We start from the raw sequence: 20,615 nt of genomic DNA on the forward strand, positions 1-20,615 counted from the left end.
CCAAGTTTTTCTGCAAGCAGCAGATTTAATAATGTCTAATTTACTATCAGTTGTGGCCATTGTCACCCTAAATTTCTTTTTTTCTCATGTCTCTCCCCTTTGCCTAAAACCCGCTATGCATAAATTGAAAAAACATAGTGTTTCCAGAAACTGCACTATTTGCGGTTTGACCAATTTACTGCTGCCAAACCAAAGAAGTGTGTGTTTCCTCTACAAGGCACCAAGTATCATGAGAACAGAAGTATTTTACAGGCTTCTGTTCCCCTCTCAGATGTGATTGAATTTGGCAAAGATGCTCAGAGCTCTTGGGAGCAAGGAAAGGGACTGACAAACAGAATACCTACCTTCTCGCAAATTACAGAACTAAAGACAGGGCACATCAATCCTATTTTTAGAGGATATGTTTAAAAGGAAAAAAACAGGTTTAAAAATCATGTAGTTTCAGATTCAATTTTTATCTATCAACAATGATCATAGAGATAATCTTATAAGCATAAACTGTCATGTACATTTGTAGAGCAGCATTTTGGATATTTATTTAGGGACTCCCTGGTTATACAAGTATTTTGCATCCACAATTTAATAAAGCATATGATAAGATTTAGTGGTTTAAAAAAACCCAGCAACCAGCAAACAAAACAAAACAAAATAAAACAGTTCGCTGACATTCTCTATCTGTCCTCTCTTAAATAGCAACCACCTACTGCATGGCGGGACTCAGTTTGAATCAGAGACATTTAACATAATAAAGTCATGCACTGAGATGTTTTTGCCTGTCGCTTAGATTAGGTTGGATTTCAGCAAGGATTCTTCTGGTTTCAAAGAGACTGCTATATTCACATTCTAAAAGAGAAGCATGTTTGAAAACCAAGAATTTCCCAAGAAAGTAAGACAAAGGCAGCAAGCAGGTCTTGGCTATAATTGAAGGTAAAAAGCTGGAGAAGTACACTGAAACCCCCACAAGGTACAAACTTCATGTGTATGGCTCAGCTGTATCTACAGCCCTGTCAGACTGCTCTGAAGAGAGGTCATAATAAACGGCTTCCTCGCTCCCACTTTGGTTGATGGATGCTTCTGCCTAATCAGAATTTGCTGACTCACAGCAAGAAAATAACTTCAAAGTGGGGATCTGTGCTCTGTTGTTTGGCTAGTGTACATGCTAGTCTACTGTCCAGTATTTTGCTAAAAGAGCGGGAGGAAAATTCATCAGCTATGTTGTCAGATTTTCCTTTAGAAATTTGATTCTGGGTAGTCCATCAACCTAGAAGTTATTTCTAGTAGGTAGACAATAAATTCATCATATACCTGATAGAAAATTTTCTCCATCCAGCTATCAAAGCAGTGTTTCCACTTCTCATATGATTTTTTTAGCACTCTGTCATAAATAATCTAAAATTGTACTTTAATTTTAAATATATATGTATATTTTTCCCCTTGGGGAATAATTACATAGTCTAATAGAACTTGGTGTTAACGCTTTTTCCTTTCTTGAAGTTTAAATTGCATATATTTTTCTCCAGACACATAATGTATTCCTACTACTCCTTACGGAACACTCTAAATTATTTTCATCTTATACTTTAATTTTTAGCTTTCCCCCCCACACTTCTCTGCAACAGTTTCATTGCCTTTTCTTCAAGTTATTAATAAATAAAGACTTGGCTTCGTACGTTCCTTGACATTTTTGCAGACATTCTGGCAACTGATGGAACAAATTATATTATCAGATGTTAACCAAAGCAATGGCCTATTATGAATGGAGAAAAGCAAATAACACTAGATCAAGCTTGGCATTTCAGCTCTTACAGCATGTGAACTGTTGTATTATTGAATCCTTTGTTGCTGTAGCAGTAGCCAAACAATAACTGCGTGCCTGAAGGGTGCGATGGAACATGCACATCCCTCTGACCTTTTGCAGTGCTATTTCAATGGGAATGGCTGTTTCTTTCTCCGGCCCACTCTTTTCTCCCTGCATGTGTGCAAGAGTCAGAAAATATCACTGTCTCACTTGCATAGCACATTTTGGGTCTCAACATCTCTACAAAGGAAACCAGCTTTCCTATTCAGTAGGCCTACAGCAATCACCAACTTTTTCAAGCGTCACTACACCATCAGCTGTCAACCCGTGCCATCCAATAAAGTCATCCATGATTAATTATTCTTAAATGACAACAGCATATTGAAACAAGCTGATAGCTGCTGACAGTGGAAATCCAATTAACCTGAATTACTATCTTGATTGTGGCCCAATTAATGTCAGCTGTGCCATGTCGGAAGTGAAGGCTTGGCTAATATAATTGTTTAATTAATTTGCTGCAGAGATTAGTTGGTGTGGGACTGCCCTTATGCTGACTTCTTTTCTTCCTTTTTTTCCCCCTCCCCTGCTGAACATTAGATTTGAGAAAGAAGGATAAGCAGCTTGCTGTCTACAGCTTTTTGCTTTAAGTAGATAAATGAAGTTCTATCTTAAAATAGGGTTTGAAAGATCACAGAGGGAATAGTAGAGCTGTTAAACTTCTGTTAAGAGTCTGTTGTTGCCTGTTGCTTCAGTGAGTTTTACTGTGCCCCATAGCCGAGTCCAAAGGGATTATAAGGACTTTTCCTTGATGCGTTTGAACTGGAATATGATGTTGCTCTGCATTAATGGCTCCTCTGCCTTTTAAAGTACATACAGTGAACAGCAGGAAGGCTGGTAATGGTGAGGGGTGGATTTATTTACCTTTAGAAATAGAAACTTGAGTCAGAGGTGACTGGAAGTTTGTTGTTCATGATGTAATATCTGCCTGGTGTCTTGAGATTAGTTCATCTTCTATCTTTTGTGCAAAGACAGTTTTGCATATCAAATGATTAAGAGTATTAAGAAATGCATTATGAACTATTTTAGGAACAACTCACTAAAGAAAAGGTGGCTCTTCCAATTGAAGCACATTATAGTAGCTATCGCTATCTTTGCCATAAATGTTTTAATTCCTGTAGCTCTCTGCTATAACAGCCAAAATGCCTTTAAAAGAAAGTGACGTTTCCATTCACAAAGGGCAATAAAAGAAACAGAGAAGTGCAACAAAACTACTGTAGCCTAAGTATTGCACTGAACCACTAACTAATAATAAATGGGAGTTTGTGAAGTAGAGCAAAAGAAAACTTCCCTTGATCTCCACCAGAAACTTTAAAATATTCTTTAAAAATACAGGCAAACTCAGACTGATTAGCAAATAAGAGGATTATAATGAAAAAAGGAGCTCTAATGACTTAAAGGAGCTAGCATTAAAAAGTTAAAGTCAGTAAATTAATATGTTAAGTACAGAGGCTTTGACAAGCAGGAAGGGGGAAATATGCATACACCCATACAGATTTTTTTTATTTTTTTTTTTACATGTGTAGCTCAGCTATTTAAGCTCTTGTCATAGATGCTGGGAGAAGAGAAATTGAGAGCTAAAAGCTTTGATCAGCTGCATGTAAAAAAAGCTGGGACACTTAACAAGTTCAGAGGTTCCCTTCACTTCTCCAGAGTCTTCAAAAATATCTGGTCCGTTGAATGCCAACCTCAAAAAATTCCACAAGCAGGACCTCTCTGGAGATGTCTGCCTTTGAATTGTTCCCCAAATAGGACCAGTGCATAATCTCCCATGGAGGTTTTAGTTTAAGTGGAAGTGCTCAGAACTACTTCAGAAACTTTCTCAGCGCTTCAAACCAGTCATTCATTTCACTTTTCAGGAGTTTGAGAGGATTTGTAGAGAAGTTTGGGAGGATTTGCAGATAAGCCTTCTCCTGAAAATTGATTAATATCCTCATTTTCTCAGCAGCCTAGGAGAACCACCCAGCATATTTCTAAGAAAACCATATCACTACAAACTGAACTACATAAAAACATTGTACACTTACCCTACTTGACAGTTTATTAATTGGTTGGCTTTGCATCTCTACCAAGATTTCTTTAGATGGTATGTAACTGAAATTTCTTTTTCTTGGCTAAAAACTTAGGTATAGTCGAGCGACATGTCTTTCAGCTGAATGCCCCCAATTCTGCAGTGCTGGCTGGAGGATCACATCTCTGCTGTCTTGTTCACTGGAGGAAATGTTTACAGATTGTTTTTTCTTTACACACCATAAATGGAGGCAGTAGATGTGCTTTTTAATGTGAACCTTGCAAACTGTCTAAAAATTGGCACCATGGCATAAATCATGCACATAGATTTAAAGATACGGTGGGTTTAATATATTTTGTTGCTTTCTGCCCCCTTCCATCCCTGCAATGGGATAAAAGTCAAATATGAAATCTGTTTTTACTTTTGCCCTTAAAGACTCATAATCTCATTTAATTCCTTCTTTTGCAGGTTGTGCTTTCATTGCTGCTAGTAATGGATATGCTCTGCAGGACAGACTGTTGACACTATGCTTTGTGACATTCACAGAGCTCTATTATGTTGTCTATCACAGTCAAATTATTACTACACACTTCACATAAAAAGTCCTCCGTGTTGGCAGTGCTGACTAGACTGCACCTAGACCTGGGAGTTATGATTTTGACCAGCAGAGTCAGGCTCGGAGGCCATTTGTGAAGCAATGCTGATATTCTGTTTGTAACAATTGCCTCTTTTATTCATAATCCATTACAATTTGTAAATACATAAGGATTTTAACACATGCAGAAACGTGCAGCTTTGATGACAGTGAATAATGCAGCATACTTCTGAATACCTTTTTTTTTTTTTTTTTTTTTTTTGCCAGGAACACATGAACAGTAAGTAGTTTAGAGTTGTGATGGTTTTGAATGTTCATATCAGACATTGTTCACCTTAGCTTAGTTCAGAATAAACTACAGTTTAGGACATGCGTTTAAGTATAATGCTGCAGAGAGCTCCAAGTGTTGCTTGAGAGACGAAGGAAGGGACTACATTTTATTCCTCTGCAATATGAGCATGGAACTCTGTACTGTGACTACATAATTAACAAGAAGTGCTGTCATCCAGGAAGATGTTAAAGGTTCAGCTGAACTGGCTTACCTAACACAAAACCAAGGAAAAACCCATCCACATACAAACTGGATATTAAAAAAAAAATGATAAAACAAACCAAAATAAACAAACCACAAACCAACACCAACAGTGCTTGCGTGTTGGTCTTAGCAAATAATGACATCCGTTATCACAGGTGTCCCTAATTTTGTTCCATTTATTTAATGAAGTAGCATCCCTAATCTTATAAAAGGGGAAATTAAGGAATGAAGAGGTTAAATAACTTATGAAGCATCACATAACAATTCAACAAGAAAAGGAGGCATAGATGCTATATCTGCCTGTACAGTTCTCTGCATTGCCTGCTATTTTGGGATTTTTTTTTCTTTATATTGAATGCTGTTCTTACAAGTCCTGAACTCTGCTCTTTGTTTGACTTTCCCTGGATCTCCATTTGCAAAATTGAGACAAAAATCTCAGGAGAATACTATCTCACACAAAAGTTTCCAATACTTTGTGCTTTCTCATAGAGGCAGAAGTGCAGTATCAACTCAGGCTACCTCCTGACATTTGTGCATTTAATCCATCAGAAAACTGCTAGCTTATAGGCCAATGTAAAAATGAAAAAAATAACAGAGAATAAAAATACTATTCAAACCTTGAAAAGCTTGTTTGGGTTTAAACAAAAGCTTAGATCAGGAATTTTGATAGCCTAAGCAATTCTCCATGGCTTCTACAGAAAAACATGCTACCTCAAATTTAATTCTGTCCCACCCGATAAAATGATATGAAGGCACTGCTATTTCTTCTTAGTTTCACTGGTGTTATGTCACTAGATGTGACTTCATCCACTTCTTGTGACAGACACTAATAAGTAGTAGAAAGTAAATATCCCTTGGTCCTTCAATGATGTTCATTTGGGAATTACTTAAGACTTGCATCTTATCTCTGTGAGATTTACTTTGAATAGGTGAAGACCCACATATAGATATATATGGGGTTAAGAAGCTGTAAAATAGCTTTTGCTCTGCCTGTATATCTCTGCTGGGTTAGGCAGAGTGTGGAGGTGTGTGTTCCTTGAGTTCCTAGCACACAATTTGTCACTTTTCAGAAATATGATTTTCCTGCCTGGTCTCAATTTAATTTACTCACTGTTATTTAGCACTTTGCTCCCCAGTACTCTGCATACTGCAAAGGAGCAGCAGTGACATGGTGGATGCATGTAAACTGGTGAAAAACAGCATGCCTGGGAGGAAAAATCAGTCTTGAGCTTTAATAGTATTCTTTGGTGAAAAACCTGGTAGTTGTCTTGGGGTTTCTTTTTTAAGAAACATTCTCTTCGTCTTGTTATTGAAACATTTTCTTTTTTTCTACACTCTTTGGGCTTCGATACCAGAAAAGCCCTATTTATGATGTTTAGAGATCTATTTAAAGTTCAGTGTAGCAGAATTCAGCTTTGTTCTACAACACTATGAAGTAATGCATGGTAGTTTGTTCCTGTCAGCCACTGCTTTACATGCTAATGATGGTACTGTTTTAGCAGTAGCAGAGATACTACTAGAATAGGAGTGATGTCAATGATGGTCTCGAGATTGTAGTGAGCAAAGTTTGTGAGAAGTAATGTCGTAATGTCCTGTATTAAATCAATGGACACAGAAAAGAAAAATCAGATAGGCTTTCAAACAAAGCAACAGAAGCATTTTCTGCTTTTTGTTGCCCCCCCCCCCCCCAATCATATCAGTTGGTGTAATGAGAACACAAACACAGTATACTGCCTATTATTGTTCTGTGACATTTTCACTCAGGAGATTCATCAGCTCCTAACACTAACTTCCAGAGACATGGATGACACAGTACTTCCTGGAACCCCTTCCAAAATTTGGTTTTACTTACGATTCATAAGGTTGGAAGGAGCTTTTTCATTGATTAGTTACTCTAATGTACTGGCTAATGTTTATATGCGTAGATGCTTTCTGGTGATAGAAGCAGACCAGCTTAAACCTTCAGTCTGTTCTTTAGTGCCTGAAGACTTGAAATGAGGGTCATTTGTCTTAATTACTGCTGAGATTTGAAGGAAAGTCCTATATACAAAGTACTGTGCTTTGAAAACAGAAAATCCCTTCTTTCAGTCCCAATGTGAGCAATATTATTATATGATTATTTTTTTTCCTCTAACCCCAGAAGGACCTTGTTTTTCTTTATCTGACACTTGCATTTCTTTGAGGATGGTCTGAAGATCCTTCCTGGCTTATACTCCACCCTTTACCAGGCATTTTATTTTGATTCGAATTTTCAAATAAAAATGTGCCATGTAACTATACACATGGTGCTAAGGAGACATTATGAATTCCTTTGGACCAGAATTTCATAAGGGTACAGTGGAGTAGTTCCATTAAAACCAATAGAGTTAAGCCAAACTATACACTTTCTTGAGCTCTGGTCCTTTTAAGCTTGTGCAAAGTTTAATCTAGTTGTTATTGGCAAAAAGAGCCAATCTGGGGAGCCCAGGCATTTTTCAGGACGGAGAATGAGCTAAATCTTTCCTCAGCTGGTTCCACAACTACAGCTTTCTGCACTGGATGCTGTAACCCTCTCATGGGAAGACTGGGTAAGTGGGGTGGGTTGAAAGCTGGCTGAACTGCTGGGCTCAAAGCTTGAGATCAGCAGCACCGTGACCCAAAGATTGTCTTTTCCAATCCAGCCAAGTAGTCCTATTCATACAATAATATAATCTAACTAATAAACACAGCTCAGCAAGAAGCCTCTCTCTGAGCACAGCACTGCTTTAATGCGGTCGAATCACTCTCTCTCTGCTTTGCTCCATTGCAACTGTGTTTCTGCATTTGAATTGTTGGGGGAGTTCAGGTCTCTGAGAAGCTGCCTGTGTGGGGCTATTAAGCGTCTTGTGGTTTCTGGAAAAGTATAAGGGCATTTGCTTTTCTACCTTGGGCAAATTCTGTTCTGGGAAAATGCAGGCTCTCTGGTGTTTCAGGTACACACAATAGTCATTACCTGCTTTAAACTGCTGGCTAGGTTTGCTATGTAGAATTTAAACAGCTGCCAGAGGTAGGTGGCTTTGTTCCAGTGCTGGGGAAAAAAAAATTAATCCTCTTTATAGTGAATTTGTAAAACAGATTGGAGGTCTGCTGCCTTGAAAGACATGATAGAAATGTAAGCCATTATTGTGTGTTATTACAAATGATGCCTCAGCCATTAAAAAAAACAAGTATATTAAGGGAATATTAAGATTGCTAATTCAAGCATTCAGAAGTTAGAAAATGCAGCAATGAAATCTGTGTGTACAAGCTTAACATCAGCCCCTGTCAGCTTTTGGGCAAATCAACACAGAAATTGTTGTGCTTCTGTGCTCATCCTGATAGGAGACACTTGCAGATGGTGAAAATTATCTCAGATTTTGAGCTAGTCATGAGTACATGAAGTAGGGTTTGAGAGAAGTCATATCTGTCCAAAGCTGAGCCAAATTTCCTAGAAACACTAAAAAGTGCACCCTCACTTTTGGGAAAAACTCCTTTCTCCCTATTCCTCCTCACATTCCCCATCTTTCTCCAAAGCATGGAGGCACTAGAGAAAAAGTTTGCATTATCTTTTTCAGGATGTGACACTTGGACATTTTTCAATAGTTTTCTTCTTTGATTCAGCTGCAATATTTTCATTTAAATGAAGTAGTCTGAGGTAGATTGCAGGCATAGAAAATGTAATCCTGAGTGGTCATCACTGGCTAAATAGCTATGCGGCAGAAAATAGTCTTACAATAGAATATGCTGAGGAACCATATCTACGGAGGGCAGTTGGCTTTACCTAGTGTATATGCAAAGATGATAAATGAGTGAGAAGGGAATCGTGAAGAGACTTATGGGAAGTGCACAGAATGCACAGAATTAGGGGAGAGTAGCAGATACATAGACACAGGGTCATAAGGGAAGGTTTGAAATCAGTCCAGATGTTGAGGAAGTAAAGGCACAAAATGTGTCAAAGCAAAGTGATATTTCCTTGCTGGAGTGGGCTGGCCTTTTCCTGTTGCTGTCATATCTTGTGGGTTTTACTCATCTGCAACTTGTCTGCTTCATTCTCATTTAAAAACACCAAAAGTGCTTAATAATATTACTGGCCTTTTCTAGCCTGTCTGCAGAAGCAGTGATATTTGATAGCAAATTCATTGTTACTCTATAAGGAAGCTTTACCATAAAGGTCACCAAATTTGGTCAGTGCATTTTAATTTGTACACACGTTAAAGGTCATATTCCTCACTTCCATTCCAATAACACAGTGTGTTTACTCTCTTATCAGAGGTGATTGTGTATGACTTAGCTAAAGGATCTTATAAATGTAAATGGAATATAAAACAAAAATAATAATGCTGAAAACACTGGTGCAAGTGTAAGGGGAATTTTTCCCCCTGTATGTTTACATAATGCTTGGAGGTAAACACACATCTGCAAGGTCTGATTTTCTGCTGTGTTACTCCAGTATTTCCTTCGTCCCCCATGAGAACTCCACAGCTTTCAGCAGAGTTTCTGCTGGTGTGTGTTGGAATGACAGTAGTTTCAGATTCCTAATATAATCTCTGTATAAACACATCCAAACGTAATTAAGGACCTGGGCTCTCAATCCAGCAGACCTCAAATTAGCTTTCAAAATGCATATTAAGGGCATAGACAAATGCTTCCATGCAATTCCAAATGACCTCTGAGGGCAGGGTGAGCAGAATTGTACAAACCTCTTTAATGTCACAAAACTCTCTACAGAGATTTGCATATAAAGTGTACCATTTTATGTCAAACAGATTTGTTAATCTTACAATGAAGGAAACAGTACTTGAAAATTAATCAAGGTGGGTTTTCATTGCCCAGCAGAGGCTCTTAAAAGTACCTGACCTGATAACTGGAGGCTGTTACTGTGTGGTTTCTAAATTCAATCATTTTGGGGTTTTATTTGCTGGATGGGTTTGCAGGAAATAGATCTCCATGGCAGATAAATCTTCAACGGTGTCTTTGTTCAAGTAGTAGAACTGTACTTTCAGAAGTGTTTGTAATCCCGGCTCTGTTGGAAAATGTTTCGTGATTTGTTCATTATTTTAAAATTGTCTTTTAAACAAGCATAAGCATTTCTTATGGTAGGTAAAAATGGGTAGTTTTATTGAGCCTTTCAGTATTGAGTACAGGGTAGCTTTTTGCTTGCTTACCATAATAACCTAGCTAAAAAACAATGACTGAAAAATGGACCTCCTTTCCTTGCAGACAAGTTCTTGCCCCTACAACCTAACCGAAAACCCTACGGTGTGTCAGCTGCATACATTATTTGGCATTGCGAGAGGGAAGTACATAGAACCATGGTCTTGGGTTAACCATCTTGGGCAATGCTCTTTCTCTGCTATCATCATCCTTATCCAAGTCCAAGGACTAAGAACAGGGACAGATGGAATAAGGAGGTGAGGTATTGGTGAAATTAATTTAGCTAATGACAGCAACCTGCCTAATGCTTTTGTCCTGCAGGAGACCTAGAAAATACTACAACCGTGGAGTCGTAGGGTATGTCTCTACTCTGAAGCAGTGTCACATGCTCTGAGGTTCCAAGAATAGAGCAGCTCTTCTAGTACAAATCCCTGCCTGAATTAAAATGCCTATTTCTAGGGCTTTTCGCCTCCTTAGTAGAGCCAATTGTGAAGTCTCAACCTTCCTGCCTTGCCGTGTACGCTGTAACCAATCCATGGAGGGTAGAGAAGCACAGTGCTGTTTTTCCATATGTGAATCAAACATATTTTTTCCTATTCTATATAAATACAGGAAAAACCATTTCCTCTAGCCTCTCCTGTTATTTATGCTTTGCTACAGCTAGCATTTGAATCCTCGGCAAGAAAACATTTCTTCCCTCCTTGTAAATGCATTTGCTTAGGAATTTCCAAGATGAAGCTCGCTTTTCTGGGCTTGGGGCTGTAATGGGCTTTAATAGTTTTTAATTACTTAACTCTCTGTTGTGACATAATTAGAATGTCCTTCAACATTTCACATTTCACCCCCAAGAAATAAATATCTTCTAGGCTGTAAAATATGACGTGCAGCTTATTTTTATGAAACAATGAGGGACAGGATTCTTCCAGGCTCAGTCACAACCAGTTCGCCTGTCAATATAAAGTGCTTCTCAGCTGTGTCCCTAAATAGCCTTGCTCATTCCTTCCCTGCTTTTCTCTCCTATTTCACATGTCTCTTTAAAGAGCCTCTGTCAAGATTAAAATATATCTTTACCTACACCGTTTTACTAAAAAACCCAGAGAGCCTAGCAAAAATAACTGTAAAAAGCCATTACCTCTTACTACAGGATTACGGGTTTTTGTCCCACGCTGTATTCTTTTCATCTTGGGAGAATGTGTACAATGAAAATAGATTAGCTCCAATGTAATCAACAGATTCTTGGTTATGGGAAATGGGCTTACAACAGGTTGGGACAGAACTATAAAACTAGAGCAGGGAACAGCATACCATGCAAAGTTCAGGATAAGCTAGTATATTTAAAATGTAATCAGATTGTACCACTTACAATTATTTCTCGTACATTTTCTAGCAGAACATAGTACTTTCTGGTAGCTTTAAACTTTTCCCATATTCAGCCTGAAATTTTGTTTGTTGCATTGATTTCTGTATCTCTATTTAGATACTCATTTTAAGTGATAGTTAAAGGGACTCAGTGTTTCCCAAAATGCAGTTTCCCTGGGAGGAATGTGGGTTTTTAGGAGTTGGTTGTTTGGTTTGTTTTTTGGTTTGTTTGTGTTTTGGTATTATTATTATTATCATCATCATCATTATTATTATTATTCTAGTGCCTCATATGTGGACAGGGCTTTGCAATTTAGCAGGAAGAAAATGGGAGAAAGCAGTCATACCTTTTTTTGACCTCTAGGAATGTTTGGCAAAACTTCCAAGTCTCTGACAAATTTCTTACTCCCTCAGTTTTTCTTGATACTTTTTTGAAGTTTGAGACCCTCAAAGCTCAGTTTGTACCAAGAGTACACTCCAGCTGTTGATACTTGTGCTGTGCCAATAGCCCTAGGTATGTCTTTTCTTTGGTAAGCAACTAAGTATGCTTCAAGTGGAAGATGCTAGGCAAAATTATCTTACCATTGCTCCTGCAAGCAGTCATGGATGTAAGTTGCAGGAACTGAGAGGAGGTCACACTGCTGCAGAGCTTCCTGTGCTGGAGCCCAGGAAAGTCAAGGAGAATAGGGAATAGCTTTATCCCCTAGCGTGAAAGAAAAGTCTTCAGCAGCTGAGTGAAAAAAGAGCTGGAAAAAGTTGAGCAAAATCAACTGTGGATTAGTTGGATGCATGGAAAGGTTATAAAAATGCAAAGCTCCCTGAAGAATTATGTTGTAAAATAAATGATTCATTTTACAGGTGGTTTGGTTTTTTGTTGCGTTTGCTTTTTTTTCCTTCCTCCTTAAATTTTTTGTGGCTGCAGCTCTGCTGTTGTGAGACTACTAATTCTGAGGCAGAAACCTAGTAGTATCTGTCTCAGGGCAATAGGGAACTTGCCCTGGTGAGAAATGATACTGTTATAGATTTGCAAATGGTTTAACATTTCCATGTAAGCATAGATTAACCTTGACACAAGGAACGGCATCATGAATCACATTTTTTTCTTCTTTTTTTCCCTCCTTTGGAGAATTGGAATTCTCTTGATATCAGCTATACTTCCACCCATGGCTTGTGTCTCCACTTCCTTGACTTAAAGTGAGCATAAACCAATCACTGCATTAATGTTTGAGATGGAGAGTATTAATTATATTATTCTGTGGTCATGGAACTCACATGGGAAGATTAGAATCTTTATGTTAAGTGAAAGGTTTGTGTGGTCTCATGTGAACATGGCTTTAGATGGACATTCCCAGAAAACTTGAGTAGATAAGTAAAAATTATAATTCATTATGTACATAGCTTAATAATTACCCATTTACAGGATAAGGCAGAGATCCTGCTTGAGAGAGATGGCAGGGGGTGGGGGGTGGGGGGAAGTGCTACTTATATATCCATACATGGGAAACATACTAACACTTCCTAGCTGTTGAGTGCTTGCATTTCTGATGCTGATGTACTTCCAGTGTGTGTTGATGCCTTGGGATTATTAAAGACATACGGATGTGTTTCTTTTTGTCTTGCAGCTTCCCTCAAGAATGACAGTGATGGCATTAAGACACCATTTATAATCTCAGTTTAGCAATCAGATTCTGTTAACCTAACTTAGATGTACTAAGTAGAGTTTGTTGTATGTAATATTATGAAGTATGCTGTTTATTAGCATATATTTATGTAATATTCAGGTGAGGGTGCCCATGCCATGGTCTGCAGATTCTTTCTGATGAATAGAACAACCTGTTCAACCTGCTCAGGGCTAACATCTTTCTCCTCTAATAAGGGCAGGGAATGGGTCAGAAGAGCTCACCAAAATGCAAGCTTGACTTCTTCACAGGACAGGGTTGGTGAACTCCATGGGGTGTCAAGTCATACTTTTAATGTGGTGTGATACTCACATAGCCCTTCCTGAAGCAGTGTGTGCATCTTTACCTTGAGGGGAACTGCTCACGTATCAGTATTTTTCCACCTGAGTGACGAAAGGAGCTGGGGTATATGGCCGCTCTTCCTCAGTGCGTGTAGAAAAGCTTGGGCAGGGCTCAGAAGCTGTGTTTCTACTGCTCTTCCAGCATGTACAAATTTATGACTGGAGACTAAAGGGACTCAAAAGAACCAAACATTTTCCTTATTGAAATATAAAGTAAAGCAAGAACTAGGAATTAACAGGAGAATCCTGCTACAGATTATATGGCTGTGAAGGACAGTAATACTAAATCCACTAAGAGATGCTGTAAACAGAGCAGGAATAATTATCCTGACTTACCAGCCAGGACAAGGTCATAAAATGTGAACCAAATACCAGAATGAAGGTTTGGCTGCATCTCTTCTACCCTCTGATTAGTCTGTTAGTCTGTTTATGATGGAGTTTTATGCTTGCTTTATATTAGTTATAAAAAAGAAAAAATGAGAGGGGGGAGAGACTATGTAAAGTGCAAAGTAAGAATAAACAGGACTTCGCAATGCTAGAAGGAGCAAACCAAGGGAATCTCTCTGCAAAGGGACTGATGGAAAATCCATCTGAAGTGGCAACTGTACAGCCTTTGAAAGTCTCGTTAGGAATATTTGAGAATGCTGCTTGATGCTAAATGACCCATCAGCATCCTCTGCTGACCAAACAAAGGCTCTGGTGTTTTAGAAGTGGACAAGGACATCTAGGTGTGTTAAGGTAGTCTGCAGTTTGAAGCAAAGGGATCCTGTTTTGTCTTGGAATCAATCAAGGTTAAAAGAAGAGAGGATGCTGTAGCAGGCCTGTTTTCTCATGCACTCAGCTTTCAGGATGCATTGTAGTTACCCCCCTAGAAACGAAGGCTGCAAGTGCAGCACCACTATGAAGAAACATCACTTTGTGTTTGAAAAAAAATTGTTAAAGTGAGCATCACCTTTGTGCACCTGTAGTCTCCTCCCAAAAACTCACAGTAGACTGCTTGAAAAGTGTGAGCAAATGAGTGACCCCAAGTAGGACTTTAGGGAGGGGAGAATAGTGTCCCTCTGCACACTTCTTCCAAGCATACCTGACAAAAAGATTCTTCTTAACACATGTACATGGAATGATATATTTAAAACACCTTTTATTTTATTTTATTTTTTAAACGAAACCCAAAGGAAACATTCTGTGTGAGTAATTGCAAAAGTAGAGAGCCAAGATGAATCACTGATTATATGCTATGGAGGCAGGACAACACAGCATTTAATTTTTTTTTTTTAAATAATCATCTGGAAATCCACGCTTTAATAAAGAGCACCAGTTTGGTTGGTGGTTGATTCTGGAGGAGAGGACAGATCGTGCATCACAGTTCCCTGCTGGAAGCACTTCTCCAGCTCTGCAAAGCAAAACAGATGGGCCCTGGGAGGGTTGCAAGGGAATGAAGCACTGCACTTTTGAGCACCGGTGGAAGAGATGACTCTTCTGTCACCTGCTGTATAAGAGCCAAAACATCTGTAGAACAAAACAACTGGGGAACTGTGTCTCTCTGGGAAATGCAGTGCGGTGCAGAGTGGTGTAAACCAGTTAGTAAAGGATCTGAGGCAGGCTGGGAGACCTGACTACAGCAGTTAGGGGAAGAAAGGAAGGAAAAGTGGGTAACAGCAGTAACATCGACATAATCTGTCCTGTGAGAGAGCTGCTTCAGTTGTATGAAACGTAAAGAACTCTGGGCAAAAGCAATTGGTTTATCTTGTCGAGATGGTGTTATCAAGTCTGGTGGCTGGAGGACTGGCTAATCTGGTCTCAAGCAAATTGTCTGTTTCATTGAAGTTACTTTTTGTGTGTGTCTGTGTTGTATAAGAGGATTACTGATGCTGCGGGGTCATAGAAACACCATTCTTCTAATCCATCCAAAAAGGAGGAAGAGGAATTGAACTATCTGCAAAAGTTTTTAAATGGGAACAAACAACATTATGTCCTATGAAGGTCACTGTGAAGGCTGATGGGTTTAAGTAGAAACAGATGTCAAAATTAGAATGCTGTAGAACCTCTTTTACCATATCTTAGAATGAAATCAGGGTGGATAATGCTGGAGGTACATTTGCCTGCCCTGTAAGGAGCCTGCCTTTTTGCTTGGCTAGATTTCATTGCACAGCAGGTTGGAGAGAGACCTCTTTATCTTACAGGAGACCATCTTCTCCTGGCAGCCAGAAACAGATTTGACACACTCAGACCAAAACCAAACTGAAAAGCCTTACCCAAGTCCAGCCCTCCAAGCAGTCTGGAATTTTAATATCACACAAACAATGATTTAAGCAGGAAGAAAGTAGTGTAGAGAAGGTGATTGTAATTAAGGGGAATTTTCACTGAAAAGGAAGAATCTGGATTGCCCAGGATGAGTCAGTCCAAAAAATATACAAATTCTCCATGTTGTATTGACTTGTTTCAAATAGTCCTTCCAGTGGAAAATTAGCAACATTTCTTTGTGGATTTACTGTCCATCTTTGGGTTAAATGTCTATGTATTTATTTCTTTGTCTTTTCTCCTCTTAGCTACGAGCAAGGAAGATGAAGTGCTGCCTTCTCTCTGTTGCGCTGGCTGTTCTGCTGTTCATCGTTATAATTATCGCAGTCTCAGTCAAGCACTGATCTGGCTACGCTTTCCACAGGTAAAAGCTTTTAACTAAGTCTTTTATCATACACTGTGAGATGGTTGGGAGATGGTTTAGGAAGCTGATTATGGTAAGAAAAATTTATCTTGGTTTGCAGATTCAGGTCTGGCCTATGAAAATAATTTTCTTTAAAGGGTTTATTTAAAGAGCTCAGAAATAACATCCTTAGTGGATCCTTATATGTAAGCCAAGATGATATTCAAACAAAAGATCTTATTACCATTACTATTTTCTCTGTTGTTTCTGGTGTGTTGGATTTTATATGGAACTCATAGCAAATCTAATCAATGAATCCTAAATCCATATGAATTAGAGATGCAGAAGCGGTGTTAAAGACCCCAGACTGAAGCAGGGTCAGGGGCAATCCAACAGCCCACAGCACTGGATGTTCCAAAGTGCACGTACCTTCTGAGATGTTCCAGAATCATCCTGGAGACAGGATGTCTTGAGGAGCAGGAAGATAAACAACTAGAGATTGCAGTATGGACAAAAATTCTGGTCATCTTTGCTCTGGATCCACCTCTAAAAGGAGTAGTGGTCTGTAATAGGGAAACTGGGCTGTAAACTTACCAAAATAGGTGAGACATAAAAGCAACTTCATCCCACTGGTGAAGTTTAAGCTATAGTATGTTTTCTTTGTAAAGAATGTGCTTTAAATGTAAAGCATAAAACACAAATAAGGTTTATATTTTTTCCTTTTTTTTTCCCCTCATTACATTAAGAGAATGACTCATAAGTTATTTCTGATAATCTCTGTCAGATAGAAAGCATCTCTGGATGTCTGCTTCTTTAGAAGGTCACCAGGCCATTTTTCAAGGAGGAATTATCAGATTTACAGAATTTCTAGCACCAAAAGGACTCAGGCATTCCAGCTCTGCATGCCTGCTGCCATGGCAGCGGTGCTGACTGGTAAAGCCAGATCCCAAGCACATCAATGGGACTTTTCCTGCAGACAGCAAGTAGGAGCCCTGAGGCAGAAAGCAATGGAGGGTGGGGACAACTGCTGATTTAGAGACCTCTCAAGTCCTACAGATACTTGCATGAAGCATGTGTGATACCACTCCTGTACTTAGTAGGTACCACATTACACTGAGGCTCACTACGACCTTTTACAATAATTTAAGCTGTGATTTCTTAGCCTGAGCTATCCTCTGGAACTACCCTAGAGAAAGCACAACGGATTGATAGATTTTGTTTACTGTTTTGTTTTACAAGAGTTCAGTGTTACTTGACAATGCTATCCTTCCACCTAAGGATGAAGTCATTCAACTGAAACTAGCAGAGGTTGGTTGAAAACAATCAGAGAAAGATGATTCTTCACACAAGATGTACTTATGCTTTGGAACTCCTTCTGGCATGACTTTGTGGATGTGTACAAAAAGGAATTGTACAAATCCATGAAAGAAAAAAAAATGTTGAAGGATGGCAAGTACCAAAGTACCGTTTCACTGGTTTGTGATGAGGATGATTATGAACCATACATTATTGCTAGGATAAATAGTTGTAAATATTTTTCTACACTTACGTGGTTACCTAAGTGTTCAGCCAGTATCGAAGCGAGGAAGCGAGGACAGTATCAGTGAGGTGGACTGCATATGGATGTTCTTATAGTGCATATATAGATATATATTTTATATATAATGCTACATATATTTTTATCCCTCTTTTACATAAGAGACACTGCTTATGGGTGCAGATCATGATATGTCCTGCTGATTTAAATCTAGAGCAACTACAGTAATTTTAGTTGCATTACTCTGATTTTACTCTGCATTAGTCTGGTTTGAAAATGTGATCTATCATGATAATCTATTATATGATAAAATTTCTTTTATTTATAGTTAAATCTTCCTATCTACTAGAAATCACAAATCTTATCAACAGTTGACTATATCTAGACACAATTTAATCTAAATCCCTTAAGTGAAGAAAGTCAGAAAACCACAATCTTTTTACAATAAAACTCCATTGGAAAACTGGAGTTAATATTCTGTTAAGAGATCTATGTCTTGAGGGAAGTGAACCTGGAGATACTAATGAAAGCCCTAGGGAAAATATAATGCTCTACTTTTCATCATCACTTGTGAAACTAATTACTAAGATTCTAAAACATGAGTTACTCCCCAGCAGTGCAAATGTAGACAAAACCTGCATTGAGTTATCATGGAACACATACACTTTTTGATTGTTATACACTGTTCTGAATCTAAGTTGACCCCAAATGGTGCGCAGCAGATTTCACATTTATATTTGAAGATTTCTGAAGCAGAATGTTTTCAGAATTTCCATGTCCATAGTGAACATTTTTTTTCTATTCTAAATTGCAATGCAAGTAGATTTTAAAATATCAGTGAATTTAAAGTTTCAACTACCTCAACAAACTGTTTCATATAAAGCTGTCTTACATACTTTAGGGAGATAGAGAACAGCTGGGTTTTAATGTATAGCAGCTCTACGTGTCCATTCAGAGAAAAATAAAGCGAAGAAAGCAAGCTAGGAACTAGTTACAAAGTACTCTGATTGGCAAAGGATACATAACTGAGTAAGATCTCAAGTTCAGTAATGACTGGCCAGAACTTCCATTTAATATATCATCAAAGAGTTTGCTCTGTGCTGGATCAGTAAGGAGCCAAAGGAAGCAACACCAGCCACCCCATTCTATTGGTTTAAGTCCCATTTGCATGATATTCCAGGTAGGCTGCTTTAGCTTTCACAAGTGCAGCCACAATGAGAAATCTGAAGGTCAATATTCAATGAGGTAAAGAAAGGATACCATTAGTATCTATGATCACTAATGATCATTATGTCATTAACATAAAGTCTTCATATTTTTTTTTCCTCCTGTTTCTACTTTTGCAATAATGATACTGAATGAATAGTTCTTCTCAAAAGGACAAAAATACCACAAACACACCCTGAAAATCAGACATGACTTTGACAGAGAAGCCCATTCCTTCCACAGGAAAGATTGCTTTATGAATCTTGAAAAGTAAAAAGCACTTTTTCCTGTGAGTTTCTCAAGCTGTGGTGGCATCACTGGCTGCTTGCTCGGTGCATGCAGAGAGACCAGCTGTTCAGGAGAGCTCGGAGCCCTGACTTCTGCCTGTCAAGGCCTCCGCTGTAAGTGTCACTGCTCCCCTGGGGCAGTTTTGTTTGGCAGAAAGAGAGAAGAACATTGATGGAAGTCATGGAGAAACTCCTGGGAACTTCTGTGTGTATGTTTGTTTGCTGACACCTTAGGAAAGTAGCCTGGGAACTTTTGGGTCACACAGCTCATATTGTAGCAACACTGCAGCTGTTCTTTTTGCTGTTACAGTACAACATCAGTAACCGTTGAAAAGGACAGTATTGCAGTGGCAGTCTAAGAGAAGTCCCTCCTTTAGCAATATCTTTGTATAGTGTCAAGATTTCCTAGCCTAGATAGACCTTCTGTGTCCTCCTCCTTTTGATTCATTTGGATGAGTGCACAATTACAGAAAGCGACAATCAAGGCAAGTTGGAATCCTAAGCCTTAGCATTCTTTATACGAAAAGAGAGGTGACAAACTTTGAAGTAGATGCTACATGTATTTGAGGGTTGGAAAATAGACTTTTGAACAACTTAATCATCTTGATGTAGCCTAAGAAAGAAAGAATGAAAGATGACTTGACTACTCTGCACCCTTTTCTTGGCAGAAGTCATTGCAGCAGAAGGTGCTGTCCCTCTTTACAAGACACACTTCAGCCAGACAAAGGTTGCTGGACTGAGCACATGGACTTTCTCGTATAGATTCCTTAAACCCTGTGGACTTACTGTTCTTTCCAGCCTTAGAATCTGTCAGTGAATAAAGAGGCGAGAGCCCAGAGGGGTAAAATGGCGTTTCCCTTCTTGGTAGCTGATGCAATGGGTGACAGCGATGCTCAGCTATGCAAGAGTAGAACAACAGGCAAGTGTCTAAGTGGTCATTCAGCAGAATATTCTCCCACCCTTCAGTGACGTGAAGCTCAAAGGCATACTGATCCAGGAAGAAGTTACTTAATCTTTAACAGCCATTAATCCATTCCTTTATTGTTAATGTGACCAGATGCAGTTTCAACCGCTCTAAATTTTTAAAATGGGAAATGTCCTGAGCAAGGAGTTCCACTCTGATTATGATCAACATGTAATCTTTAAAGTACAGCTACAAATCCATCTTGGCCAGCATCTCCAGAGCGGGGCTGTAGTCCATATGAAAAAGCAATAATTAGGCTCCAGGTATCTGTTTCCTGAATGTGCAACTGTCTTGTTTTGAACTTAAATTGAATTAATTATTATAGAAAACTAGAAAATGTTGTTTCAATTTGGATTATTTTTTCCCCTCCTTTGCAATTGGTTTTCCTTGTCTTAATTTATTTACGGGTTTATTATGTGGTTAAATGTTTTCTGTAACCTGACCAACGAGG

The 20,615-nt window shown here is 38.7% G+C and overlaps 1 protein-coding gene across 7 annotated transcripts in view; it reads left to right on the plus strand.

Moving 5' to 3' along the window:
- The window catches only part of TSNARE1 (t-SNARE domain containing 1), a 509,528-nt gene that overhangs the window by 424,606 nt on the left and 64,307 nt on the right, over positions 1-20,615 (plus strand). For all 7 annotated transcript variants that reach the window (XM_055799973.1, XM_055799972.1, XM_055799978.1 and 4 more), the window contains one exon: positions 16,076-16,191. In XM_055799973.1, coding sequence (XP_055655948.1) covers positions 16,076-16,171 — 96 coding nt within the window. In that variant the 3' untranslated portion in view covers positions 16,172-16,191. Of the gene's footprint in view, positions 1-16,075; positions 16,192-20,615 lie in introns of those variants that run through there.

Source organism: Falco peregrinus, chromosome 3 (assembly GCF_023634155.1).
Source record: "Falco peregrinus isolate bFalPer1 chromosome 3, bFalPer1.pri, whole genome shotgun sequence".
NCBI lineage: Eukaryota > Metazoa > Chordata > Aves > Falconiformes > Falconidae > Falco > Falco peregrinus.